Source organism: Manis javanica, chromosome 11, assembly GCF_040802235.1.
Source record: "Manis javanica isolate MJ-LG chromosome 11, MJ_LKY, whole genome shotgun sequence".
Classification (NCBI taxonomy): Eukaryota; Metazoa; Chordata; class Mammalia; order Pholidota; family Manidae; genus Manis; species Manis javanica.
Genome location: NC_133166.1, coordinates 112,964,644 through 112,992,450, shown reverse-complemented (window position 1 = coordinate 112,992,450; position 27,807 = coordinate 112,964,644). Strand labels below are relative to the sequence as shown.

Below are 27,807 nucleotides of genomic sequence, written 5' to 3'. Positions count from 1 at the left end.
TCCCATGCCAGTGGCACAACCATGAAGTGAGCAGGGCCAGCCTCATGCCCAGCAAAGTGCCCCCCCGTCCCCCGCAGCACCAGCCTCCCGCCTGATGGGATGACTGGCAGACGGTTCCTGCTCAGCCTTTTACAGGGCCCCTCGGGCTCCAGGCACCGTTTGCAGCCAGTCCTGACTCAGCTTCCCCAGGCCCTCGAGTTGCCCTGGCAGCTCCTATTCCACTGGGGTCCCACAGGGCCCCCGACCACACATGCTGCCTTGTGGGCAGGTTGGTGCCTCTGTGGCTCAGCTCCTGGGCCCAGCCCAGGCTCCTCCTCCCAGATGCTGGCCTTAGGAGACGGGTCAGCCCAGAGAGCCTGGAGCGGTAGGCCACACTGCATCCTCCCACACGGACACACAAGCATGTGCACGCATACAGCACCCGAGCATCAGTTCCCCAGATGGCCCCACCTATCCTTCCATCCAGGCCCAGCCCAGCGCCCACCCACTGGCCATCCAAGTCCATGTCTCCAGCCCACCCTTGGGGCAGCTCCTACAGGCACAGTGACTCTGATGTGGGACTTGTGGACCCAGCCAAGCCCTGACCTCAAGGACAGACACCTTAGAATCCTCCCCAACTCATGCCCCATAGCAGGAGTCAGCGGGAACGTGGCCCCTGCCCCAGGACTCCCAGCTCAGGAGGTAGGTGTGAGCTGCACACAGCATCTGCTGGAGTCCAGCTCCAGAGCCAGGCCAGAGCAGCTAGGCTAGAGCCTCCTCTGCTTGAAGCCAGCAGACCCCAAGGCAGGCTACCAGGGAGGAGTGAGGAGACCTGGCTGGGGGGCCAGGGGTCAGCTGTGTTTTGGTTCCATTTTTCCCCTGCACCCTGTACACATAGCTGCCTGTGGGTGGGAGCTACGAGCGAGCTGTGGTTCCACAGTGACCAATGGCACCAACAGGCTCCCAGGGCCCTGTCCTGTGGGTCAGGTCCGGCTTCTCCAAGTCCTGGTCTCTGCAGTGGCCCCACGCCCTTGCTGCATGGGGCTCTTTACGTGGCTCATGGCCTCTGCAGGCGAGAGGCTGGGGAACTGTGGGCAGAGCCAGCCCTGCCGGGGCCTGGGACTGCTGCAGAGCCCAAACCCACAGTGAGCACGGCCCAGAGTCCCTTGCCACTCCGTGCCGTGTGGTGGGCCCGTGGGTCTTGCTCCCACCCTGTTGGCCAGGTTGGGATGTGCATTCCCAGGGCACCCCAGCCAGAACTGTCCCTCCCGTCACTAAGGAGCAGGGCCCCGGGACCCGCCCCGGGACTGCAGCAGACAAGCAGAAACAGAACAGAGGCTGTATTGGCTTCTCAGTCTCTCCAGGGCCAGGAAAGCGCAGGTGACCTGAGGGGCCTAGAGGAGGTCGTAGAAATAGTCCAGGCCCTGGCCCAGCTCCCAGATGGACACCCCGACGCCCAGCTCCCTGGCCAGCTCCAGCCGCACCTGCACAGACTGCCGGTAGAGGGTGCATTGGCCCCCACCTCTTCAGCCCCCCAAACGCGCCCAGGCCTGACTCCCTCCCCCCTGGGGAGTAGCAGCCAGGTCCTACACTGTCCCCACTACCCACTGCAGCCTCACTGAGGCCAAGGATCATTGTGGGGAGGGGCCGTGCTTGCTGCCCCCACCCTTAGCACCACGGCTGGGCCCGCTCGCACCTTCAGAGTTGGGTAGAAGACGACGTGCCTCCCGCCACGGCTCCTGCAAGAGAAAACAGTCTGCCTGTTGTCATCGTTCCTGCCCCTCCCAGCCCGGCCTCCACTCCCAGCAAGGCTTCAAGTGTGCCTGGAAAGGCCCCTATGGCCCTGCCCCCTGGGACCTGGCCACCCTCAGGGCCCGTGCAGGGCACTCACTTCTTGTACTCGAAAAAGTGCTCCTTGGCCTCTCTGTCCCACTCCATCCGGGGCCTGTGGTCCTTCAGCATCTGGATGTACCTGCAGGAGGCCGAGCATGGGTAGGGGAGCCCGCCCGGCCTGCCCTTCAGAGGCCTAGCCACTAGCCGAACACACAGAGGGGGTGAGGCCACTGTGGGCGGCAACAGTTGGGGGCTACTGCCCCCCCGGTGACACTGGGCTGTGTGGGAGGCAAGGTTATGGGAGTGCCCGGAATACCAGGCCTGGGGTGGCTGTGGGACGCGCACCTCACACTCCAGGCTGTGACCCCCCCCACTCAGCAGCGAGCCTGCGCCCAGGGTCTCCGCAGCAGCGTCTCTAGGCTCACTGCTGCGCCGGGCCTTCGGCAAGCACACCAAGATGCCGAGGCCTGAGCAGACCTCTTGCTGTCATGTCTGTGCACCCGAGTCCAAGCAGGCAGAGGGAGGGTACTTGCATGCTGGGTGGACTGGCAGGCCAGGCCTCGTGGAAGCAGTGATTCCTACAGTTGTGGGGGTGCCTGAGGCCGGCCACAGGCCTCAGAAGAGGAAGAAGGCTCCCACGGGACAGCAGGCTGGGGCACTGGCGTCAAGTCCTTCCGGAGGCCGAGCTGCCCTCAGCCTGCCATCCTTGTGGTGGACACGGCGGCCTTCCCCGCAACAGACCCTTCCTGATCACCAGAAGCCAGTGGTTTGAGAACCCTTTCCAGCCAAACAGAGGAAAGGTGGGCTCCTAGGGTGCCACGGAGCCAGGATGCCTGGGGTTTCCAGGGACGCCATGTCTCAAAAGACATGTGCCCTGCAATCCTCCCTGGCAGGCAGCTGACAGCAGAACTGGTGTCCGCTGCATGAGGGTGGTACCCTGCAGCCCGAGGGAGGAGGCATGGCTGGGAAGGGATATCAAGGGGCCCATCCACATCTGCCTCTCAAGGGTCTGGACCAGGCACAGGCATACTGCTGTCAACAGTGACAATTCTCCAAAATGACTGGCTTACCCCTGGCTACAGCCCACTCCACATCCTTCATGCTATCTCCAGCTTCCCGTGCAGCGCTGTGCAGCTCTTGGAACTGGGACATGCAGCCTGCTGCCCCAGCCTGCCCTCAGCCCCTGGGCCCCATCCTGGGGTTGTGGGGAGATGCTGAAGGGCAGGGTAGCCCTCGGTTTGTGGGGAGCTCTAGTCACACACTCATCCCTCCTGTGGAGCCTCTGTGGTTGCCCCTCAAAATCTGCTGATGAACCTACCGGAGGTAGCCAAGGCTGGGGTTTCTGTTGGGGTTCAGTCACAACCCTGAAAGCACCTGTCCCTCCCCTCAGGAGGCCTAGGCCTAGCGGTACCAAGGTGGGACACACAGGACCCCACGCTCACCCTGAGTGCAGCCCTGGGAATCACCAAGCAGGCCCTGGGGAGGGGCAGCAGTGCCATGCTCCACCAGTTGGCACAGCAGGGCCATGGCCACCATTGAGAGCAAAGCAGGTACAGAGTGGAACAGGTGGGGGCTCACCTAGAAGGAAGAGACAAGCAGGAGGCAGAGGAGGGGCGGGGGAAGGAGCCCAGAGGAAAGGAGATACGAGTGCAAAACTGCCGAAATCAGGACAGAGCCTTCCCCTAAACTGGGATGAACAGCCTGGGCCACACATCATGTGGTTCCATGTGAAAGTTGAGATGACTTCTTGATCCACGGCTGCAGGATGGGTATCATGTCAGCAGGCATGAGAACATGAATCTTGTCCATCTCCATCAGAGCTCTGAGACCAGGTGCCTTGTCAATGAGCAGTAATACTCTGAAAGGAATCTTTTTTCCTAAGCAGTAGGTTCCAACAGTGGGCCTGAAATATTCAGTAAATCGTGTTGCAAATAGATGTGGTGTCATCCAGCTTTTGCTGCATTTCTAGGGCACAGGTAGAGCAGATTTAGCAGAATTCTTAAGGGTCCTAGGAATTTTGGAATGGTTAGTGAGCCCTGGCTTCAACCTCAGGTCCCCAGCTGCATTAGCCCCTAACGAGTGAGCCTGTTCTTTGAAGCTGTGAAGCCAGGCACTGACTTCTCTCCAGCTATGAAAGTCCTAGATGGCATCTTCTTCCCATAGAAGGCTGTTCATCTACACTGAACATCTGTTCAGTGCAGCCCCCTCCATTAACGATCTTGGCTCAGCCTTCTGGGTGACCTGCTGCAGCTTCTCCATCAGCACTTGCTGCTCCGCCTGCACCTTTTCTGTTATGGAGACAATGCTTTCCTTAAATCTCATGAACAATCTCTGCTGGCCTCCTCACCTCTCTCAGCCTTCGAGGAATTGAAGAGAGTTGGGGCCTTGCTGTGGGTCAGGCTTCAGCATAAGGCCATGTGGGGCTGGTCTGACCTTCTATCCAGATCGCTCGAGCTTCTCCGCATCGGCCAGGAGGCTGCTGGCCTTCCTTCCGCTTGCGCGCTCACCGGAGTGGCGCTGGCGGTTCCCTTCAAACGCTCTCCCTGTGCCTTCTCAGCCCGGCCGGCTGGAGCAAGAAGCCGGGCTCCCCCGTGTCTTGGCTCGCGGTTCAGAGAGAGCTGGCTCTGCCTCTCACCGGACCACTTCAAGGCCACTGGAGTGTCATGAACTGGCTTGACGCCAACGCTGTTGTGTCTCAGCGATGAGGGAGGCCGGAGGAGGCGGAGAGACAGGTGAACACACACATCTGTCACTGAGCTCACTGTCCTACATGGGCATGGTTCGTGGTGCCCAGAAGGGTTACGATAGAACACCAAAGATCCCTGACCACAGATCGCCACAACAGAATGAGGAAGTCCAAACTACTGTGAGAATTACCACAATGTGACAGACACGAAGAGAGCAAATTCTACTGGGAAGATGGTGCCTACAGAATGGCCTGATGCTAGGTGGCCGCACTTTCAATTTGTAAAAATTGTGGCATCTACAAAATGGAGCCAAACCAGGTCTGCCTGCATTTGTGTGATTACACAGCCGTCCTGAGCCATGAGCACCACCACCTGTGTTCTGGGGACCCCACGGTGACTGAGGATTCCAGCCTCCTTCCGGAGTGGGGACACAGCTCACCAGGGCAGTTTCCTGGGGGCCAGAGGATGAGAGGGCAGCTGTCCTGAGACCCCACCCAGGCTCAGAGCCCCCAGGAAGAGTCCGAGGGTACACGCACGTGTGTGGGTGCCAAGACCTGGGCACGGTGCAGCTCAGCTGGGGAGGCCTGGCAGGCTCACTACGCTGTGTCTGGCCCATGACCCTCCTGGGCCTCAGTTTCTTCCTCTATAAGGAGACGTTTAACTCCAACCTTTCCTTGGCTTCCTGCAGCTGGAGGGTGCAATGGAGGGCTGGGCCAGCCAGCTTGCTCAGGAACCTGGGCCTGGGGCCTCACCTGCAAGTTAGCCTGGGTGCATGTCAGGCAAACACCCCTGCACTGTCCCGCAAAGGCACACGGAGGGGTGGGTGTGGCAGGAGGGGTGCAGTAGGCACAGGGCCTTGTAGGCAAGCAGGTGCTGATACTCTCCTCTGCCATCACCACAGGGTCTCTGAAGACTCCCTGGAGGGCAGGGAGGGCGCCGCAGCCTGCAAAGCATGGAGCCCGGGTGCTCCCTGTCCCCACCCTGCTGCCCTGAGCTTCGGGTCTTGGCCCACCTTCCTCTAAACGTTCCCTGTTGTCCCTGGCCCAAGACCCGGGAGGCCCAGGAAGCGCACCTGTTCTGGGCTGCTCCTGGTAGGGCAGAGGCAGTTGGGGTACGGAGAGAGCCCAAGAGCCCAGCAAGACCCAGACCCGTGAGACCCTGGTCTGAGAGCCCTCAGGGCAGTGCAGGAGCAGCCATGTCAACTGTGGCATGAGGGCCACTGAGCTCTGGTGACAGAGGATGCTGGCCGCACACACCGTGCCTGCTGTGAGGAGTCCAGTCAGCTTGTGGGCTCTCTGCTCTTCTATGGGAGGGGAGGCCAGCAGTGGGTGAGGGTTCCCCAAGAGTGCCAGGAAAGGTCCCCACCAGCCTAGCCCCCCTAACCTCCCCTGGCTAGCAGAGCAGAGGCCCTGGTCCCCGGGTGCCTGACAGACGGGCAGCGCGGTGGCCTTCCCTTCACTGTCCTGCTGTGGCTGAACTGCCCACCACCTCAGACCCAGGGCAGCCTCCCCAGCAGCCCATGGCATGCAGCTGGGGCTCTGCACCGGGGATGGGCTTCCCAGGCTGGGCTGAAAGGGGGACATGGAAGGGGCAGCACCCTGATGCAGGCCAGTGTCAAGCGTCCACAGTGCCACGCCAGCTGTCTCTTCCTGAGTGACATGAGGTGGCTCCTTCCTGCTGGCCCTGACTCAAAGGCCCCCACCTGCAGGGAAGTACTCATCCTGAGCCACCTTTCACAGGCAAGACTCGGTGGAAGCCTCCAAAGCGACCCCGACAAGAGCACCAAAGGGCGCACCCGAGAGGCCACCCAGGAACAGAGGCCACTCCGAAGCCGAGCTGCTGCCATCAGGGGGGCCAAGCCCAAGACACAGGATGCTAGGAGACAGGACAGCAGAGATGACACCCAGCAGGTTGCAAGAGACAACCTCTCGGGGCTGGCTCACTGCAAGGTTCCTGAGAGGCTCCCTTGGCAGTGGTAGGAGATGCCTGCCAGGCTGGAGGGTGCAGGCCCCAGAAGTGCCGAAAGACGCCCATTGATTGGTGCTGGGCTCTTGTGGGGGCAGGTGGGGATCAGGGAACACTGCTGCCCACAAGGGACACAGGAAAGCCTCTCAAGAGGGGGGCTTCACAGCCACAGGGGCCCACAGATCAGCACCCAGACCGGTGCCACAGGGCACATGCACCTGTGGGGTGGGGGGGCTGCGGCCCATCCTGGGGTATTTCACAGCCACCCAGACGCCTTCGAGTTGGGAAGTGACTGGGCCACACACACAGGAGCCTGGCCATGGTTACGATGGGGCCTTGTGTAGCCCCGCCTTGGCCAACAGAGGCCATAGATCGGGAGTGAAATCCAGAAGGTCCAGCAGGCAGAGGCCGGGGGGATGGAGGCACGCTGCTGATGGAGGGAGCCGGCTGCCTGCCCCACTGCGGGCTCCTGGCCCTGCCCGCAGCCAAGCAGATGGAGAGGCACTGAGGGCCTAGGCCCTGTGGAGAGGCACATAATCCCGGACACGCTGCCTGGGCTTCCGTCAGCAGAAGAGCTAGAGGACGCCCCTATGGCCGCAGGGCGCGCCAGCACCTCACGCCTGGCTGTCACCTGCGGCAGGCTCCCAAGAGCAACCGGCCAGGGTGTGCGCCTGCTAAGCCAAGTTTCTAGGGGTGCTGGTCCTGTGCAGATGCAGCCCCTTTCCTTCACCTCCCAACACAGGTATGGTTTACAGGCCCCTCACCATGGCCCCACGTGGGGAGAGCTGCTGCCCGCCCTGGGGGAGTTATCGATCCATGACTCCCAGGGTCCCCTGCCCTCCACGAGCCCAAGCACCTCAAGCACACAGTCAACTCGCTCTGAATCCAGGACGGCCAGTGAGGTTATCAAGCTGCAAACACAGAGGCTGACCACAAGCCACAGCCAGGGGTCCTGCCTGATAGGCACCCCAACCCTGCCAGAGGCTCCCCTAGGAACAGGCCAGTGGGCAGAAGACGAGGCCGAGGCTGGGAGGAAGGAGTGGCCCAGAGAGAGGGCAGGGGCCGGGGGGAGCACCAGGCCTAGGAAGAATGAAGCCCCGGTGTGGGCCCCAGGGGGGGGGCACGCACTGTGTGTGGATGGGGGGCTCAGGCCAGTGCACAGCCAGCACTGGCACCCCACTTTGTGGATGAATTGCTGTCAATTAATTGCATCCCTCCAGGAAAGAGAGCTTGCTTAAGAGACCATCCTGTGGGGTATGCGACCCCTTCCCTAGGCGGGTCTCCCCAGTCATGGAGGGAGGAGATGAGCTCAAGTCCCCTGGGCAGCAAGCGGGGTCACCTCAGCCCTGCATGCCGAGGACTACCTGCCTTCTGCAGGTCTCAGGCCGAGGCCTGCCCTTGGTCTAGGCTGCAGGGCAGGAAGCGGAGGCCTGGCAGCAGAGCTCAGGGAGGCCAGTGCCGGGGGCATGCGGGCTGCCGGCTCCCCACCTGAGTCAGCGGCCCTTCACCCTCACAGGGAACTCTGGGCAGCCCCCCACCACGGCCCTCACCAGAGGCAGACGTGACCCCTGCCTGCCGGCCTTCCACAGGCCTGTCATCCCGGCTGGGTCCCCTCAACCCATCTGAAGGACAAAGCCATCCGCAGGTCCATGCTGGAGCTGCCAGACCCCCGCGTGCCCTTGAGAGGTGTGAACCTCTGGCTGCAGTGTGCTGGCGCCTGCTCCCTTCCCTGACTCGCCAGCAACACCTGCGCCCTAAGGCCTCTGGAGCCCCCCTCCGCAGCCTGGAGGCCGCACTGTCAGGGAGGGGCAGAGCTTGGGAAGGGAGCGGAGGCCGCAGGCCAGGCAGAATCTCCCAGGCGGGGACCCAGGTGGGACTCAGCCTTCCATCCCTGGGTGGGGCAACCAAAGTCCCATTGCACGCGAGGACAGTCTGTGCGTATGTGCACTCATGTACCCCCTGCACACCCATGTGTACCCCCACGCACTCCCACAGTGCACTGACACCCCTTCACAATCAGAATTCTTGGCCCCAGCCCCTCCCGGGAATAGACAGGTTGGCCACTACTGGTCAGCGGAGGCCACGGGTGCCTTTTGTCATGACCCAGGTAGGTGTGTGTAATTCCACTTCATAAGCTCCTGGTAGGCCCTCATTCCATGAGTGATGATTACTCTGCACCCTTCAAGTGGCATTAGATGAACCGTGTCCCCCAAAAGTTACTTGTGACTCAGAATGTGGCTGTGTTTGGAGGTGGGGTCTTTACAGAGGTGATTAAAGTAAAAGAGGTCACAGTGTGGTCCTGACTGAATAGGACTGATGTCCACATAAGAGGTCAGAACATAGACACGCACAGAGGGACGGCCACATGAGGACCCAGAGAGGGGACGGTGTCCACATGCCCAGGGGAGAGGCTCCGGGGGAGCCGGCCCTGCCCACCCCCGGGAGAGGAAACGTTGGGACTCAAGCCCCAAGCTGTGGTGTCAGTGAGTAAGCCCGGGCTGGGAGAACAGGAGTACTGCAAGGCCAACACCTCCTGACTCCTGCCACCCAGGCCTGGGGCAGCAGGTGGCAGGCAGGGTGGGGGCCTGGCCCACTGACTTTACACAAGAGGCCTTGACTGGGCGCTGCCTCTGCAGGAGAACGTACCTTCCACACCCTGTACCCCAGGGGATGGTGCTAGGCGCCCAAGCTCTGACACGGCTCCGCCCAACACCTCACTGAGCAGGCCATCAGGGACATGGGAAAGGAGCGGGGGCACCAACCCCTCAGGCATCCCATGTCACGGAAGGGCTGCAGGTGGGGAGGCGGAGTGCCCAGGGAGCAGAGAGCAGCCCTGACCAGGACAGACGGACAGAAAGGAGGGCCCTGGGGGGTGGGCAGCCAGGTGCTGAGAACCTACCCACTGCAGAGAGACAGGGTGACGCCTCAGCGGCTGGCCAGGCAGCATGTCAGCCTGGGGCTGCCCAAGGGCTGGAGCCCTCCTGGAGCTGAGGAGCCACCCCAGCTCCTGGTGCCCGGTTGCTTCCCTGGGCCCTTCCCGGCAGAGGCGCAGCCACCCCAGGCCTGAGAGGGACCCAGACCCCAGCACCATCTACGCAGACATGGGCTGTTGTCCTGCTGGGACCACTGCTTCCCTGCCCTGCCCTGCCCCAGAGCATGGCTGACTGTGGCGTGCCACCCGCAGAGGGGCGGCCAGGGTGAGGGGTGGTCTCAGCCCCCAGAGCAGGAGAGCCCAGACGGAAACAGAGGAGGCCCCACCCCATCCCACTGGGTAGATGGCCGGGAATATTACCCTGGGACCTGTGGGTCCAGCCAAGGACCAGTGAGCAGCCTTCATCCCTCCCCAGGGCAGAGCGGGAGGGGGTGTCAGCACAGACGCCAGGCGTGGACAGGCCCAGGGGGTGTGGACAGGCCGGCAGGGGCAGCTGGCCTTGGGTGCAGGGCGGGCTGGTGCATTCTGGACCTCACTCCCTGGGTGCCTGCAGAGCTTCCCTGAACGACGGCAGGGCTGCAGAGGGTGTGTGCACCCAGATCCCGTCTCCGGGCGCTTCCACTAACAGGACCAGCTCTGGAGACAGTGGCCGATCCCCATGCTTCCAGGAACATAAGGGCACCCGGGACGAAGGCAGAAGACTCAGGAATGGCAAGACACCTAGCGCTCAAGAGGCGGAACTCACAACGTCTGGCGTCCAACCCAGGGGCACGGGCCTGCTGAGTGCTGGTGGGCAGGACCACAGGATGGAGAGCCACCAGCGGAGGGGACCCAGAACGGGGCCTGTGTGGAAGCAGCGGCCATGCTGCCAAGCAGCCGAGTCTACACACACTAAGCTTAGGCGACAGGGAAGGCGAGGAGAGGCCCAAACGCGCTGCAGGACCTGAGAACTCCATCGTGGCTTATCAGGTGCCGCAGACGCAGATCTGCGGGCTTGCAGGCAGCACAAGCCAAATGAAAGAAAGCACGGGAGGAGGGTCCCGCCAAGTGAGATGGCATCAGGGGGCGGGAACAAACCACTGACCTGACGCATGAATCTGAGGACCCGGAAGGAGAGGACAGAAAAGTATTTGAAGAAACTGGCCAAAACGTTTCCAAGTTTGATAGAAAGTGTGAACCCAAAAGCTCACTGAAAAGCAAGTGCTAGAAACACAAAGAAAGCTGCACGAAGGCATGTCCGAATCAAACTGTGGCCTGTACAGTACAGAGACAGCTGTGGTGAGGGTCTCTCTGCCCACAGCCCGAGGCTGGGAGCCACCCTGACGGCACTGGAGCTGGCGGCTGATCACACGAGGTGCCTTCCTGAGCTGTGCCGAGGGGGCCGCGCTGGAGAACTCACCACGAGCATGGCTGGAAGTGCACAGGGCACCCCTCGGGCAGAAGGACGTGACCCCCAAGTCTGGGTCTGCGAGGAACCACGAGCGGGGTCTGGGCCAGCCCCACATGCCACTCGTATGGGAAGCTGGGGACCCTGGGCAGTGCCCCCAACCAGAGGCTTCGTGCACAGGCACCTGGTGCGTGGGGTCAGACCTCACCAGGCCATTCCCTGGCTCCCATCACATCCAGAGACACACAGACCCACTGTGGCAAGGGCCTGGGGTGCAGGGTAGCACAGAAGGCTCCCTGTATAGCAGGAGCCTGGGCTTACCTGGCCCCAGTGATGGGCTCGCGAGCATCCCTGGAAGCGCTGTAGTCCATGCCATAGAGGTTGAGCCCCAGGAGGATCTTGCTCCGCCACTTGGACTTGGGGTCTAGGACCTGCACACAGGCTCGTACCCAGGACAGTGGTGCATTGGGTCCCGGCCTGCAGGGCGAGGGACCAGTGGGCTTCAGCAGCAGGTAGAGGCCTTGGACACCCACTGTGGCACTGCAGGGGTTTGTGTATGGGGTGAGGAGGCGGCGGCAGCAGATGGCGGGCTTCCCGAGGTGGCTCCTCCCACACCCATGTCTGCGTCTGCTTTGCCAGGGCCCATGGCACAGAGGCAGCGCAGGAAGCTGCAGGACACTGCCAGTGCCCAAGGCTCCCCTTCCCCAGCAGCACCTTTGCAGGCAGGCAGGCAGGCAGGCCAGCATGGCACCTGCGGCCCACCCAGTGGCTGGGGCCTGAAGGCACACGTGGTGCCCAGGCAATGCTCCCCTGGAGGCTGCCCCTGCCCTGTCACATGCTCCCAAATGAGAAGGCTGCCCAATACAGGGCCAATTGTAGGTTTTGGGGAAGGGACCCAGAGAGCTGACAGCAAGTGGGCTGGAAGTTGGGCCTCAGTTCTGAGTGTCCTCCAGGGTGGATACCTCTGTGCTGAGCCATGGAGCCCACGGGGACTGTGGCGCCCCTACTCACTGCTGAGCTGTGGGGTAGTCGTAGGTCATGAGGCTGAAGCCATCTAGCACAGGGGCCAGCTGCTCAAACTCCCTGTGGGTGAACATGCCCAGCTGGTCGGTTCTGCAAAGAGAACACACGTCCCCACTCATCTCCCATGGCCCCGCGGTTCCATGGCCTGCCCTAGCCCCAGCTGACACCTGGGCAAGAGAGGATGGCGCAGGCTGGCGACACAGGCCCCCAGACCATGCACCTTCCTCCTTCCCCTGCAAGAGGGTCTCAGATCAATTTCCTTCCCAAGTGACTCAGCACTGTCACAAGGAAGGGGGTGAGGGCCACCAAGGGCCAGCAGTGGGGTTCGCTGTCAGACGTCAAGTGGAGGCTCATTTCTCTCCCTGCCCCTGTCCCTTCCCTCTCCGGGCATCCAAGGGTGGTGGGGCAGCCCCGTTAGGGGCAGTTTCTGCCATGGGGTCTGTCCACAATGCCCTCCACAGCATCCCGTGTCTTCACGAGGCAGCGGCCTCCTTCCAGGAGCTGGGCTCCCGTACGCTTCCTTTCCGCCGGCCCCTCCTCTCCCCCCACAGGGCGGGTTGCTCCAGGGCTGGTACAGCCGCAGGCACTGGACGCTGCAGGGCCTCTGGGCGGTTCCACCTGGACACGGAGAAGGGTCACCTGGGCAGGGTGGTGGCCCTGCAGCTCCCCTGCCTCTGGAGTCTCAACCCTCCAGGAGACCCGAACCCCCTGCCCGCAGCAGCCCCTGCTTCACCCGCACGTGGCCGCCTCCTCTTCCATCACCCTGATCGGCCGCCATGTGGGCCTAGGCCCTACCTGGGGAGCTGCCCCAGCTGTGGGGGGGCCCACCTTGATTGGTGCCAAGTACCCCCTCCCCCAGGTAGAGTCCTTTACCATTTCCCTGGTCTTTACCCCCGGGACCATGTCCACACTGCTTGACCTGCCATCTCCCTCTCCCCAGGCACCACACACACGCTGCCCTCACCCACTCTCAAGGCCGAGACATCGCCTATCTGGTGGTGAACCCTTAAGTCCCACCAAGTCTCTGCAGCTGGTCAACCGGCCCCTGCTGCCAGCCATTTGGCCTGGCCTGGCCTTGCCTTGCCTAGGGACACCATCCCATTGGTGGGCCTGATGGGGCCTTTGCAAGTGATGCTGAAAGTGGGTACCACTGTCCACATGCAGCTCCCACCAGCTCTCAGGGTGCTCACATCTGCTCCCCACAAGCCTGGTCACCCAGGCCCCTGGCTGCCTCTCACCGGCCCCTCCATGGATGCTGTGCTCAGCAGCCAGTCTCTAAAATAGGGGCCCACCTGCCCTACTAGGATCCCACTAGTGGAACCACGGGCCACAGGGCCAGACCTGCTCCCCACTGGCCAGATGGAGTCCTCAGCCCTCCAGCCTAGACCCCACTCTGCATGCCCTGCTACCCTTGGCACCTGTTCTGCACCCATGGTGACCTGGCCCAGGCACCCCCCCAGAGCCTTCCACATGCCCTGGTCCCTGGTGACATGAGGCACCCCACCTTGACCATGGGGTGTCAGCCTGCCCAAAACTTGAGGAAACCATGGGGGCTGCTGAGATAGGGGTGGACATCTGTTGTGAGGCCACGCTCACCCCCAGGGCAGCGCTGGGCATCCAGACAGTACTGGCAGGAGCAGGGGGCTGGGCTCAGCAGGTCCCAGAAGGAAGCCTGGTTGACAGGTGGTATGTGCTGTGTGGGTCCCGGGGCAGCTCCTAGAGGCTAAGCAGGAGGGAAGACCTGTCATGTGAGGTCCTGGGGGCTGTGATACTTGGAAGACAGCGCCAGGGACCGACAAAGATGCTGAGCAAAAGCTCCCCGACAGCCCACAGGGGCATGGCTGAGGCCCTGGGAGCTGGGCTTGAGGTCAGCATGGCCACCTAGGCCAGCAGTTCCCGACACACCAGACAAGGGGCCCCCTCCCCAAGCCCGCACACCCCTGCAGTTATGTTTCTGTGCAGCGGCAGCCTGCCTTTGCGAGGTGAGGCCTTCAAGCTGTGGGACACAGGGTAGAGGTGCTGTTTTGGCTCCAGGGCTGCTCCCAGCAAGTGTGGGGTGGAGGGTGAGCCAGGGCCGGCAGTGACACAGACTTCCCGGGGCACTGCCTGCTCACCAGGCGGGAGGCCACAGCCCAGGCCTACGTCACACAGAACACATGCATGGGTGTGTGGGCTGGCATGCATGCCCAGGACCTCCCCGAGGCCCCCAGCCCAATAGCACTTCTGGGGCCACCCTCAGCCCAGCCATACTGGCCATGGTGCCTCCCTCTAAGCTGCCACGTGGAGGGAGCTTTCTCCCACCATGGCTGCACAGGGAAGGGCCCCTATGCACACTGTCCACCCCCTGCTTAGGTGCCAGGAGCTCAGCACAGATTCCCCGGCACCCTGGTAACAGCTGGAAGGCTGCTACACCCCCTCCCCAGATCCACACACCCGTTCTAGCCAGGCCCAGGGGTAGCCCCTTTCCCTCCCACACTCCCTGCCATGGCGTTCACTGCAAATCTGCAACCTGTATCCGCCAAGCAGCTAGGTCCTGCGGTGGCGGCTGCAGCTGGAGACTCCCCAGCCAGAGGATTGGGCAGCCCCCTAGCTGGAAGAACTGCCCCTGGCTTCCAAGGAGCCCGTCTCTACCCAGGGCATCTCATCTGTCCCACTGAAGACTCTAACCAAAAAGGGTAGCAGGTCTCCACCTGACTACAGCACCCACCCCACCCCAGCCACCCCCCGCCACCGGGGCCAAGGAAATGAGCATGTGTCTGCAGACAAAGCCACAGGCTCTGGGAGCCGGCTGCCCGCCTTCCCAGGGCACCAGCCCCTCCTCCACCCCAGGCCTGGCTTCAACCCCAGGAAGCTGCGGGAACCCCATCCTGGGAGCAGCGCCAGCTCCATCACACACCTGGACCATGAACACATGTATCACACATGTGACACACTGCAGGAGGGAGTTCCTGGACAGTGGGACCCTCCCAGCCAGAGTCAGCCTGGGGACATAGGTCTGAAAGCAGGCCTGTGGCCCCTGGCAGCCCACCCCGACTGGGAAAAGGCTGATGTCCTGACTGCAGAGGGCCTCAGGCCCCTCATGCCGGGCATGGAGGCCACAGCCCAAGGCCTCTGGTGACAGGGTGTGTGTGCTGTGTGGGGCACAAGCACAAGGTGGACAGCCAGGCTGGCACATGCTGGCCCTAGAGAACACAGCAGCACCTGGCAAAATGGGCACCTGTCTCAGCTGCCAGAGCACCCAGCAGGTACCAGATAAGCGCTGACCTGCTCTTTCCTTCAAAGGTCATGCCTGGACGCTGGCCTAGAGGCACGTCCAACTTGGTCTCACGATTGCTCACCACTCGGCTGCCACTCAAGAGCGAAGTGCTGGCCAGAGGTGACAGGCCAGGCCGGCTGCTCCCTTGTGAGGCAGTAGACAGGCAGAGGTGGCACCAAGCCCCCAGGTGGTCCTGCCCCAGCCTCTGAGGCCCTGCCCACCCTCCATCACTGTCCTGACCCTGACCCAAGGTCTGCCCTGGGTCCCCCCATCGGGATTCGGAGCCTCGTTTGTGTCCAGCCAGGTGAGATGCTCTGGGCAGGACGGACTGAGACTACTGGTGCCCCGGCCTCTTACCTTCCTGACCTGTGGGTTCCAGAATAGCTGCCTCGAGGGGCTGGGAAGTGAGCAGCCCGGGCACCTCCCCAACCCCCACCCCTTCCTGAGGGTGTGGCAGGCGGAAGATCAGCTTAAAGCAGGAACACTCAGCACCGCAGAGCCCCAGGGCGCTGCCTGAGAGGGCTCGGAGCATGTCTGAAACAGGCCTTCAAACTCAGGGACTTTAACATGGCTTCAAACTTTGGCTGGAAGCACTGACATGCGAGAAGGATGTGCTATGACTTCTGAGAGGTATCTGTGTGCCACCACGAGTGCCAGCCCTGGGCCCCATGCCTGCATGCCCACAGCTCTGGCATCCACCCAATGGGCTGGGCACTTACCCAGGAGTGACAGCTGGAGGGATGACCAGGATGGCCAGCAGCCGGGCCTGGTGCAGTGCCTCAGCCATGTGGGTGAGCATGTGGATGAGGCCCCTGTGAAGCACCAAGAGAACCGGTCAGGGGTGGCAGGGCAGGCGCTCCCTTGCAGGCACTTGCTGGCTGGCAGCACAGACCCCACAGTGGGCAGGTCCCATGGGGTCACCCTCTACACCAACTGGGTGTAGAGGGTGTGGCAAAGCCAGGCCACACTGGTCCCTCCTTGAGCTCAGGGGTGGAGAGCAAAGGGGGGTACTGCACAGCATCCCGTCACCTCCACATCCCCCCCCACAGCCTGGCAGGGATGAGGAAGGACCCACAGGTGCCCAGGGTGCTGGCCTGCTGGTGGCCAGTTCAGCTCAGGCCACGAGATGCCAAAAGGCCACACACTGGGCTGCACCAGGCCCTGAGCCAGAACCGAGGGGCAGCCCCACCAACTGGGTTGTGTGCTGAGGCCTGCACCACCCAGCCCAACACAGCAACCTCTGGCGTGGTGATGCCTGGACAGAGCTGTCTGCCTCTGCCCCAGATGGGGCACATCCCTCATGTCTGGATGTCGGCAGTGGCGTGGCCAGGGGGACAGAGACCACCTTGGCTCAGAGCATGGCCTGGGAACTCCAGTCAGGATGTCCCCAGCCTCCATGCCACGGGCAGCCCATGGGTCACCAAGCACATGGTGCCAGTGGGCCTCAGTGCCGCAGGCAGCCATGCTGCTCATACTCGGGGTTCAAGACGGCGCCCTACTCTGTGTGTTCCAGCCCCGTATCACTGTGCACAGGAGGCCCAGGACCCAGCGACAGGCCCTTAGTCCTTCCCCACGGCCTTGCAGGAGCAGCCTGATCTGGACAGTGGGTCAGAGGGTCTGGGACACCCAACTCACACCAGCAGGGGCGGTGGCTGTTCTGGCCACCCACACCCTCAGACCGTTTGAGCCTGTGGAAAACGGATGAGAGCCAGGCAGGACACGGCCGGCTGTGGCCTGAGGCTGCTTCTCCTGACGAAGTGGGGATGGGCCTGGCACCTACTGACTGCCAGACTGTGGTGGTCATCTTCCTGTGCCAGCTCTGGCTACAGGCAGTCCAGCGTGCTTGCCAGGAACACACTCACATGGAGAGGGTGTCCCCTGCCAGCAGGCACCAGGTCTGCCCTCAGCACCTGCCACTTGCTTCTGGGATGGTCCTAGAGGATGCACCTTTGTGAGAAGGAGTGAGTGATCTTGTGCCCCTGGGGCTGCAACTGCCCAGCTGTGCTCACTCCAGTGCCCAGGGAACAGGCCTCTCACCAGAACCAGGCGTTGCTCCAGCTGCTCAAATTGTCTGCTCCTCCCAGAGGACTCAGTGGGAGCAGCCAGGGCACCTCCCCCACCCCCAACCTTTCCTGAGGGTGTGGCAGGCAGAACATCAGCTTAAAGCAGGAACACTCAGCACTGCAGTGTTGCCAAGAGCAGGCAGGTGGACAGGCAGAGGTGGCACCGAGCCCCCAGGGTGTCACGGAAATGCCGTGTCAGGGTCCCCACGCCGCACAGGCCACAGATGTGTGTCCACAGCTGACAGCCACCTGCTCCAGTTGCCAGCAATGGCCTTTCCAGGCTGACCTGCTGCCTCAGAAGGAAACAGGGCTCTCAGACATCTAGTCAAAAGCTTAACAAGGGTGGCAGGAGCAGCAGCCTTGATAAATGTCCCCATGATGCCTCACCACAGCTCTGCCTGTCCTGGAAGGTGGCTCCCAGACAGCAAAGGGCCTGATGCCATCTGGTCTCTGCCCTGCTCCAGCCCTGCCCCCAAGCCCACCCGGATGGCAGCTCCCACCTCTTCCTTGCCAGAAGAACGGACGCTACAAGGGCCCCGAGGCTGCTCAGGCCCTCTCCTCACCCCGCTGCATCTGCCTCCGTCCCCCTCCCTCAGCCCCCTCCTTTGAGCCCCGACAGAATGAGGCTGTCTCTGGAGAACTGTTGCAGATTCTATCTCCAGCTCCCTCCCTCAGAAGGAGCTAGAAGGTCACCTTGGCTGGCTGCTGCCCAACAAACGGAGGCACAGCCTGTGGGTGAGGAGCGTGTTCTGGCCGAGTGCCAGCGCTCTCAGTTGACACAGGGACCCCTCATGCTTCCAGCTTGGCTCCTGCTGTCCCTACCCATCCTCCCTAAACCCAGACCTCACAGCCTGCACGGAAATGGAAGGCGGGAGAGCCTTTCAGAAGCATCATTGGGATGGGGGTCGGAGCACAGGGAAGCAGGAAGCCTGGCAGGGAGCAGGTAGCTGTCAACTGTGGACATACAGCTGTGGCCTATGTGGCGTGGGGACCCTGACACGGCATTTCCGTGACACCCTGGGGGCTCGGCGCCACCTCTGCCTGTCCATCTGCCCGCTCTTGGCAACACTGCAGTGCTGAGTGTTCCTGCTTTAAGCTGACGTTCCGCCTGCCACACCCTCAGGAAAGGTTGGGGATAGGAGAGGTGCCCTGGCTGTTCCCACTGAGTCCTGTGCCCCCCCACCTCCAGGGCGAGAGCCCCCCAACATGCCTGGTTGCAGGCAGACCCTCCTCTGGGCCTCAGGTGGGAGTCCTGTGCCACCTTTGTAGGACACCCTGGACACTTCGATCTGCCTGCTCTTGGCAACAGATTGGTGTGAGGCTGTGGCCCCTGAGTGGGCACACAGGTCTGCAGCTACAGGAGAGAGAAGCGGCTGGCCCAGCACTCTCTTCTGGGGCAGGTGTGGTGGGGAAGTGGGGGCTTAGGTTTTGAGCTTGGATCCCTTTGGGCAGAAAAGGGGGGCACAGCCAGTTCCGGATCCAAATGTAGCTGGCTACAGGGCTCTGCTGCCCACAGCACCACATGGCTGCATCCTGGCTCTGCCACGCATACCTACAACTGCTAGGGCAAGATTCAGTCCCTCCTTGTCTTCTGTGGAGCTGACCCCATCCCTAACAGAAGCAGGAAAGCACATGCTACAGGAGACTTCACCACTCCCACCTTGCTAGGTCCCTCTCGCCCAGGGGAGCATGGCCCACAAGACTCAAGGACAGGGGAGGGGCTACACATGGCTCCCTCCCAGGAGGCTGGCACAGAACCAGGGTGACGGCTTCTTTTCCCAAATGACTCTGTGGTCTGCTACTCTGAAGGCCCCCAGCCGGCCTCTCCTCAACATCCCTGGAAGGCTCGGCTCTGCTGTGTCGAGCCGAGTTCCTGCTCGTGTCCAAGCCTGCCTCTGCCACCATCGCCCGGGCTGTGGATCTCTGGTCCTGGGCCCTCCTGGGCCAGGCCCATCATGCTCCCTTCCCACCCAGCAGGCATCAGGGCTGGTGAGGCAGTGCTGACACCTGCCTGAGGCTTTTCTCAGGGCGCCATCCTGCCCCAGATGCAGCTGCAGGGAGGCCCTCCCCAAGACGGGGCTCCCTTACCACCCCCCGACGCCCTGCCTGGCTTCCAGCAGGGCACCTGTGGGGCCGGGAAGAGCCTGGAGCAGAAACGCCCACCCCACCCGAAGTCCACTCACGCGTGCTTCTGGCTCGGCAGCTGGCTCCAGACCTCCAGCACGAAGCCGTCAAAATGCTGGCTCTAGGGGGAATGGGGGAGGAGGGCCCGAGGACCCAGGAAGGAAGGGTGGGAAGGCAGACACAGAGCCAGCTGTCCCTGCCCACCCGTGAGGTCACCACCCAAGAGCTGTGTTGTTCATGCTACAGGCCCAGCAGCCCCTCTCTGAAGGGGTAAGCAGGGAGGGTCCCCACAGGAGCAGAGGGGCAGGGGTTCTCAAGCACCCTGTCAGCTCATGTGCCTCCCCTAATCCCAGTCCCTAGGGGCCTGAAGGGTTCTCTGAGACCCTGCAGCCCAGTGCCAGCCAGAGGATCCTGGAGTCAGATGGGAACCCAGGCGGCTGGTGCTGGGCCCAAGAAGTGCCTTGTGGGGAACTGGACCTTACCTTGGCAACATGGACCACCGTCCTGCCGAGCTCTTCTATCTCATCCTCACTGTCCAAGACGTTCCGGAAGTCCTCGTGAGTCCAGTCCTCAAACAGGAGCCGAGGCACTGGGGGGCCAGACCCGTGCAGAGACTGTGACTCTCCTGGCTTGTTCTACCCACACCACAGGGTGGCCCTTGGCCTCCAGAGCTCAACACCTTGTCCCAGTGCCACAGGCCTGGTGCAGGAGGGGCCCCACGGAAGAACAGAGATGCTGACCCCTCTCCCCTCACACACCAGGTCCCTGGGCATCAAGCCCCTTGCTGCCTGGCTCTTGCTGGATCAGCCTCCAGGTGACAGGACCACATGGACCTCCACTGCCTCTAACCAGAAGCCCCAGCTGGCCCTGCTCCCCAGACACCGCTGAGCCCACTGCACTTTGGAGCAGCGTCCCTCCCTCACCACCTGTGAGCTCCAGGGCAGGGCAGGACAGGGCTGGTATCATTCTTGGGCCCGGTCCCCAGGGCCCCTGGTAAAGGCTCACTGGATGAACAAGGAAGAAATTGAGCACAAGTCCACAGGCAAAGAAGGTGCCAGCCTAGGGGCGGAGGCCAGGTGGGCAGGAGGGCCCAGGGCCAAGGCTGGACTAAGGGCTGTGAATGCGAGACTGGGAGCCAGCCTTGTTTCTGAGTGGTCAGAAGTGGCTGATGTGGTGGGCGGCAGCCAGGGCCCAGCTGCTCTGAAGGCCCAGGCCTCGGAACTTACCTATGCGTAAGATCTTGGCCTGCTTCCTGACCACCCGCATCCACCCTGCAGGACGTGGAAAGGACAGTCAATGTGGGGACACAGCCCCCTGCACATATGAAGACCCGGCCCACTCCAAGGAGGAAAATGCAGAGCCACCACATGGGAGTAGAGGGGAGGACATTCAATGTGAGGGTGTCTCCGCTATGACCCTGAGCACCCAGGCTGCTCAGATGACAGGGCTACGACAGGGGCTACCGATGCCCAGGGCCTGCGACTGTTTCTGAGCTGAGCTGAGGGGCATCCGAGGGCCCAGAGCTGCCCAGCTGTGCCCTGACACACTGTTCTCCCAGTCCTGGGGAGCAGCTCCAGGTCAGAACTCCACAACTGGATAATATGTCCTCTCTTCAAACCCAAAAAAGGGGTGACTGTGTGAACTCAGGCATGTGCCCACAGAATGCAGCTGTCAGGGCCCCTGCTCCCTCTGGACACCCTGCCGCGCAAACTGCCAAGGGGTCGGGGCAAGTCACCATACTCACACACAGAGACACACCCACTGACAGACACGCACACACCCTCTGGGCCCTCAGGATGAGCACAGACGAGCAGCAAGGTCAGAACCTTGGTCCACGTCGTGGAGGCCTGTGACCTCGAACATCTCACGGCCGCGCCTCTTCAGTTGCAGCCATACCGGCGAGATGTGTGTGAACTTGCCCCCGAAGGTTTTGGCAACATCATAGCCATGGCTGTTCCACTGGCAGAAGAAAGAATGGTAGGCGCACTTGCAGGTGGAGCCAGGAGGCCTAGCAGCCACCTTTGCACACATAACGAGCCCCAGAGGACCCCGACACGATTTTCACCTTGTGGGAGGAACCTGTCCACTGCACCCCTGCTGTGGTGGGGAGGGGAGAACACAGACCCCAGTGGCTGCCTTGCCCTCAGGACCCCCCTGCCCACCCCAGGGCCCGGCTTACTGGAGTGACATAGCCCAGCACGTCCCCAGCGAAGTGCCTCTCCCGGGCCTGGGCCGAGCAGTAGCTGCGGTGCTCGAGAACCACGTCCTCAGCCCTCAGGTCTGTCACCACCAGACCCCGATCCTGTACAGGCTTATCTGAAAACTGAGTCTAAAGCAAAAGGAGAAAAGCCGCCGGTGCTGTCAGGCCCGGGCGGAATGACGCCCAGAAGCAGCCCCCTCTCTGCACAGCCCGCACTGTCCCGGGGCCCACAGGTGCTGCTGACTGGGAGATGGCAGGGCCAGGCCCGCCCTTGGGGAGCTGACAAGCTGAAGGCTCACTCTGCCTCCCTGGGCCACCCACAAGGGCAGGGTCCATGCTCAGTGTGGCTCTGATCTGCCTGGCTGCCAGATGGCAGGACTCAGAGGGCCAGGGCTGGAGCGCGGGCGCTGGAGGCAGCAGAAGGCAGCAGAAGGCAGCGTGGGGGCAGACTCGCCAACCAGCCCCGCCGCAGACACTGCTCCCCACCAGACCACCTGGCCGGGGCCCCGGGGAGGCCGACCAGTCACCCAGGGCTGAGCCCTCAGCCTCCGGCTCGCAGGCCCTCGCACGCAGCCCCCAGGCCACCCCTACCTTCTCCAGCAGTGTCTTCGAGGCAGCTTTTTTGGCATCTGACTTTGACAGGGTAGTGTGAACGGGGCTACAGGCCACAGCAAGCCAGAGTGTGCTGAGGAGCACCTTCATGGTGGGGGTGTCACTGTAGGGTCCAGCCTCAGGGTTTGGGGGGCTGCAGAGAAAGCAGAGCATGGGGGAACCACCACCAGCAGTATCCCCTCTGCCAGTTGGGGCACTTGTCCTTACAGGGACTGGGTCCTTGTGGCAAGGGGCTGGGCACTGGCCCCAGGACAGAACTGTGCTCTGGGTCAGACCCAAGAGCCAGAGTCGAGCTTTCAGCACTGCTGGGCCCCAGGTTCCTCTCAGACACCCGGAAAGGCATGTCCCTGTTGCCAGCCACGGAGCCCCTCCGCACTGCCTCTAAACTGTCCTGACCATGGCCGGCCATCCAGGAAAATGTCGGCTGCCCCCACCCCACAACCCAAAGAAATTTCAGCCACTAGAGGGCTTAAGTGTAAAATAAGAGAGCCATGGAAAAGACTAGAAGAAACATGGCTATCTGTTTATGTATATGCAGGGCAGGGAAGGCTTTCCCAACAGTGTCAGCAAGGGCAAGATCATCAAAGAAAACACCAAGTGCTTACTACATAAAAATGTGCAACTTTCATCTAGGGAACAAAAAAGCAGATTTGAAGAGATAATAACCAGAGGAAAAAATAGGTCATAACTGACAGTGAACTTTCTACCCATTATCTAGACATAACATGCAAAGGACTCTTATAAATGCAGAATAAAAAACACTCCAGTAAAGATAAGGAATGGACATGAAGGGGAGCAATACACAGATGCCCCACAACAGACACTGTACTCCTGATACCTCATGATCCAGAGATGTCCTGTAATACAGAAGTCCCCCGTGACACACAGAGACAACCCCGGCCCCAGGAGCACCTAGGCTTCACCAGCAATCAAAGGAATGGACACAGAAACAAGACTGCATTTCCACCCAGCCTCTGTGAGGACTAAAAAGAATGATGCTATCTCAAGCAGCAGCAACTTTCCTGAGCTGTTTCTGGAAATTCAAGCTGGGAAACCTTTTCGGATGACGATCTGGTCATAAGCATACTTCCCAACAATTGTTTCCTTTCTTTCACAAACTACACTTGGGGACTCCCCGACTCATGCGGAATTGGCAAAGGATGTGCATCCCAGTGCTGTCCGAACACAGAACACCCGTTGTTTCCACACGTGGGGGTATGAACAGGCACGGCAAGGCCAAGGACACACTGGTCAGTGCAAGCATCACAAAATTCATACACACAGCAGGGCCCCATCTTTATTTAAAAATGCCTATGCAAGTATACCCACAGAAAGGGCAAAGAGGGGCACGTTGAGGAACAATAAGCAGGCCATCTGGGCTGCCAGGCACACCATCTCCTCTCTGGCCACTGGGCTCTTACTAGCTGGGCAGTTCACTTCCAGGTCCTGCTCCCCAGCCCCCAAATCCTGCCTCCTGTCTTTTGCTCAGGGCAGCTGATGACGAGCAGGCCCAGTCTGCCTATCTTCCTTGATGAGGCTTTAAGACGTGTGGGTGTGAAGAGCATGTCAGTCTCATGGCCCTGGCAGTGTGCCCCCTCCAGACCGGCCAAGGGGCCCACCCAGTGGCAGAGCTAGAGGAGACCCTGCAGGCCCCCAGGGAACTGGAGGCTGGCTCAGCACCGTGCCCAGAGGGACCACCGGGAATACCAGAGCCCTGGCCAGTCAGTGTGCTCTGTCAGGAACTGGCAGACCCAGGGCCTACGTGACTCACCCCTCCACTCCAATGACCTCCTGGCCAGGAGCCTGTTTTTACCCCCTCCAAAGCCCTCCTCTCGATCTGCTTCCCTTCACGGAGTGACACAGCTTTAGGTGGTCACTCCTCTGGGTGAAGACCAGAGAGCCCTAGCTGCCCTGGGCAATGAGCTTCTTCCATGCTGGCACCTGATGCATCACAGCATGCTGGGTGGGGCCTTCCCCAAGAGGCAGGGAGGACCAAAGGGACGCGTCTGTCATGGAGCTGCTGGCAGCTCTGAGAGGGCTGTAGGGAAGGGATGTGAAGATCCAAGCCCAGACCGCCACCCTTGGCCCCTTCCCACCAGCCTCTGCCTGTGACACACACTTCCAGTGTCAGAATCAGCAAGGACGGCAGCCTCTGCCCCAGCATCTTGCCATCACAGCTGTGACCAGGGCTGCTCGGTCAGAGCTCTGGGACTGAGGATGGCTGTGGGAGGGGAGAGCAGCCCAGAATCCAGAATCTGCTTGGCCAGAACCTGCAGCTGCCTAGCTTCAAGGAGCCAACACGGGGCACTCCGGGCACCGTGAGGCTCCTGAACAAATGTGCTTCCAGAATGATGGGCTTACAGGAGGGGCTGGAGAGCTGACTGAGGGTCATGGCCGTGACAACGGAACCTGCTGGCAGGAGCCACATGGAGCTGAGGCAGGGCCCACTCTGTCTGTCCCAGCCCCTCTGGGCCTCCTCCATGGCCAAAGGCTCCTCCTCGGCTCCAGGGCAAACTTCTGGGTCACTGATGACGGAAAGAGGTGAGAGACCAAGCAGGAGGCAGGCCTCTAGGAGTGGTCTGGCAGGACCAGGGGTGCGCCCAGGAGCCCTCTCCACCCTCATCCTCAGCGTGCTGCCCTGCCCACTGTCCTGCACACAGGTGGGAGCACCACTATTCACCTACCCAGTCACCCCTCTGGCTTGGCCCTGGCCTGATTTCACACCACAGGGAAGAAAAAGGAATGTGGGGAGAGGAGGCCCATCTGGAGGAAGATGGGCCTTGCCAGTTTCTGGGGGCAGTGGAAGGGAACCAGACTGAGCATGAGGCCTGGGCTGGCACCACCACTGACCGATGGCATGGTGTGAGCCAGCTTTAGGATACAGCATGACAGCATCAGGGGAAAGCACTGGGTGTGGGCTGTACTCAAGTGCGGGCAGCTCCCTGACTGGCTATGGAACTTTCCAGGCCAAGTGTCCAATACTTGTTGGGGACACATGTAAGCTGCCCATGAGGGTACTTGAGACATGGCAAGGCAGTCTGGGCACCTCCCATGGCTCCCCAGTGTTCACTGTGCTGAGCTGCCCGCCCAGCCACTGTCTCAAGGTCTGAGGGCAAATTCTCCCATCATGCTTTTCACAGAGCCGACTTGGGGCTCTCCATGATCTCACACACCTGTTCTTGCATCAAAATGTGCTGCTTCTTCTTCCCACACCAACCTCCTTTGGGCAGAGCAGCTCCTTCAGAGGGAGTGCGGTGTGTATTGACAAGTTCACACCTGTCACCCGGAGGGATTCTTAACAATGCAAACTGGAGTGTCCTTTGAAGGCTGGGGCTCAGGCCTGCTCCATAATCCCCAGCGGCCCAGCCTCACTATTCTAGGGGTTCCGGGCTCGAGGGACAATTGTCTCAGTAGTATGTGGACCAAAGGATGGCAGCTCACACTGTGACTTTCAAAGGTTTTTTGAGATCCACACCAGGAAATAGTTTGTCTTGGCTCAGTACAAGCGTGTTTCTCACGTGCATGCAGAGGTGTGTAGAGTGAAAGCAGCCAAGCCAGGCTAGCCCTGCTCCAAGGCACTGACCTCTTTTCCGTTTCGTTTTTAAGGACCTGGTTTTTACGCATCAAACTGGTCTTACTATTCAGCGATGGGCAACTTGAGAGATGCCAACTTTCTCTGCATCACCAGCAGCACCTGAGTCCCCTCTAATCACCGCCGGCTGCAGTTCACAGCAAGTGGAAGGGTGACGTTCTCGCCTTTGAGCAGCTTCTGTCGCCACCGGTGCTCCTGCGGTGAGGCATGAGCGTGCAGGAGGTGGGACATGCTCGTTGACCGGGGGCTGAGCTTCAGGCCCTGTGTTAACCCGGGGTTCTCTCCGCGACGGGGGGACCGGGCGCTGTTACGATGCGCACTCACAGGAGAGCCCGGGCCGGAGCGCAGCGCACCGAGCGCCTGGACTTGCAGCCAGGGCGCCGCGCCAACTCGACAGCGAGGACACCAGGGAAGCCCCATATCGCCCAACCACTGTCACCAACCCTCTGTGCCCTGCCCTCTCTGGGCTCAGGTCTAGTGACCAGGGAAGCTCGGGGCGGGCAAGTGGGTCTCCAGCGTGGAAAGTGCAGCTTGCGGGGCTGAAGCGGGCGGGCGGGGCCGCCTGGGGCGTTCAACAGCTCGGGCCACCTTCCCCACCGGCCTGGTCACCTGGCCTCCGGGGACAGGACAGCCACCACTTTCTCTGTCTCACCCACCGACGCTCACAACCACCTCAGTCACACCGGCGGCGCTGCTCAGACGGCCGCCCACTCAGGCCCAAGTCCCACCCGCGCTTGTCCACACCGGCTGTTTCCCCCAGGCCGCTGGTCGCTGTCCCCACCGCACTCCCGACGCACAGTCTTCCGTCCACACTCGCTCACGTGCCCCCGCGCACCAACACCTCTCACACTGGGCTCCCGCACAACCGCTCCCCGCGCGCCCGCCTCACGGAGCGGAGCTGAGGCCACGTGAGGAGGAGGGGCCGGCGCTCGGGCGCGGGGCTTGGACTCCTCCCGAGCCGGCCACCGCGGGCTCACCTTCATGCCCTGGAGGCCCGCCAGTCCACCCGTTCGTGCAGCCGGAAAACGCTAGCGAGCGCGGCCGGAAGTCCCGCCTCGGGACGTCGGCGCACCGCCTCCTCGCACGGGACGCCGGGACGGGGGCGGGGCCAGAAGAGTGGAGGAGCTGGGTGGGGAGTGGGCGGGGGCGGGGCAGGAGCAGGAGGCGGGGCGGGGCAGCAAGGGGCCGCGGGGGCGAGGGCGGGGACGGGGGTAGGGGACGCAGTGGAGCGGGAAGAGCGGTGGGAGCGGGCGGGGGCAGGGGCGGGCAGGACGCAGCAGCGCAGGGGGCGGGCGGGGACGCAGAGGGGCTGGAGTGGGAGCCTCCAGAGGCAGGGCGCGCGGGCGCGCAACTTCGGTTCGCCACCCGGAGACCGGCTGGCCGGTCCGTATCCGTGTCCCCTTCAGGTCCCTGTAGAAACCTGGCGCGGCCGCACCCTAGTCCGGCGGTCGGCAGACCAGCCGCAGGGCGCGGCGCGCGGCTCCTTCCCCATTTTTGCTGTTCAGAGCTTCTCTCCGAACTGAACTTTGTTCTCTTTTCTTCCTGGTCATGTTTCCTTCTTTCTCTTCCCCACATTTCCTGCCCGCTGACCTCGCAGTCTTCCCTAGTGGCTGGGGTCTGGTCTGTGGGCTGGGCGTGTATATGACAACTGTCAAGTGCCACTGGGCAGTTTGCGTTGGTGGCACCCAGCTCAGCCCTGAGGCCTGACCTTTGGGATAGTGACCCCAAATCAGGCAGAGCTCTGGAGGGGACCTCAGTAACGCTAAGGGACCCCAGCAAGATCAAAATTCTGTTGGTGAGGAAAGCATTTAGTCACCTTAGGATCCCATTGAGTTCAGAGGTTTGGAGCTAAAGAACTGCAAAACCCACCCAAGTTCATTCTGGGTCTGCATTGCAGGCCCCAAGAGCAGGCGGGAAGGAGGGACAGGGAACCCAGAGCTGGCCTCCTCCGCAGAGTCCCCTGCTAGGCAGGGCTTCCCCACACCTGTGGACTTGCCAGCACAGAGCAGTCAGCTTCCCAGCTGGCAGAGCCAGTGCCAAAGGGCCTCAAAACCTGAATTGAAAGCTTTCAGTGGGTACACGTCTTTTTCAGCCACAGGAAGAATTAGGATGAAACAGAGAAAAGTTTAAAAGAATTAGAAACAGTGTTTACAT

The 27,807-nt window shown here is 61.8% G+C and overlaps 1 protein-coding gene across 4 annotated transcripts; it reads right to left on the bottom strand.

Annotated features, from left to right (window-relative positions):
• Positions 1-1,304: 1,304 nt before the first annotated feature.
• Positions 1,305-26,788, bottom strand: CHID1 (chitinase domain containing 1). Of its 4 annotated transcripts, none has more exons than XM_073217377.1 (13): positions 26,631-26,788; positions 22,041-22,194; positions 21,429-21,578; positions 21,076-21,208; positions 20,476-20,520; positions 19,732-19,838; positions 19,309-19,370; positions 15,782-15,874; positions 11,795-11,896; positions 11,105-11,260; positions 1,871-1,951; positions 1,676-1,718; positions 1,305-1,472 (listed from the first exon to the last, which is right to left on the bottom strand). In XM_073217377.1, exons 2-13 carry the CDS (start codon positions 22,149-22,151, stop codon positions 1,374-1,376), a joined length of 1,182 nt encoding a protein of 393 aa, XP_073073478.1. In that variant the 5' UTR covers positions 22,152-22,194; positions 26,631-26,788; the 3' UTR covers positions 1,305-1,373. The 4 variants fall into 4 exon arrangements, with proteins under 4 accessions (XP_073073478.1, XP_017534341.2, XP_036867396.1 ...); XM_017678852.3 differs by lacking the exon at positions 26,631-26,788 and adding an exon at positions 25,700-25,831; XM_037011501.2 differs by lacking the exons at positions 15,782-15,874; positions 26,631-26,788 and adding an exon at positions 25,700-25,836.
• Positions 26,789-27,807: the final 1,019 nt, after the last annotated feature.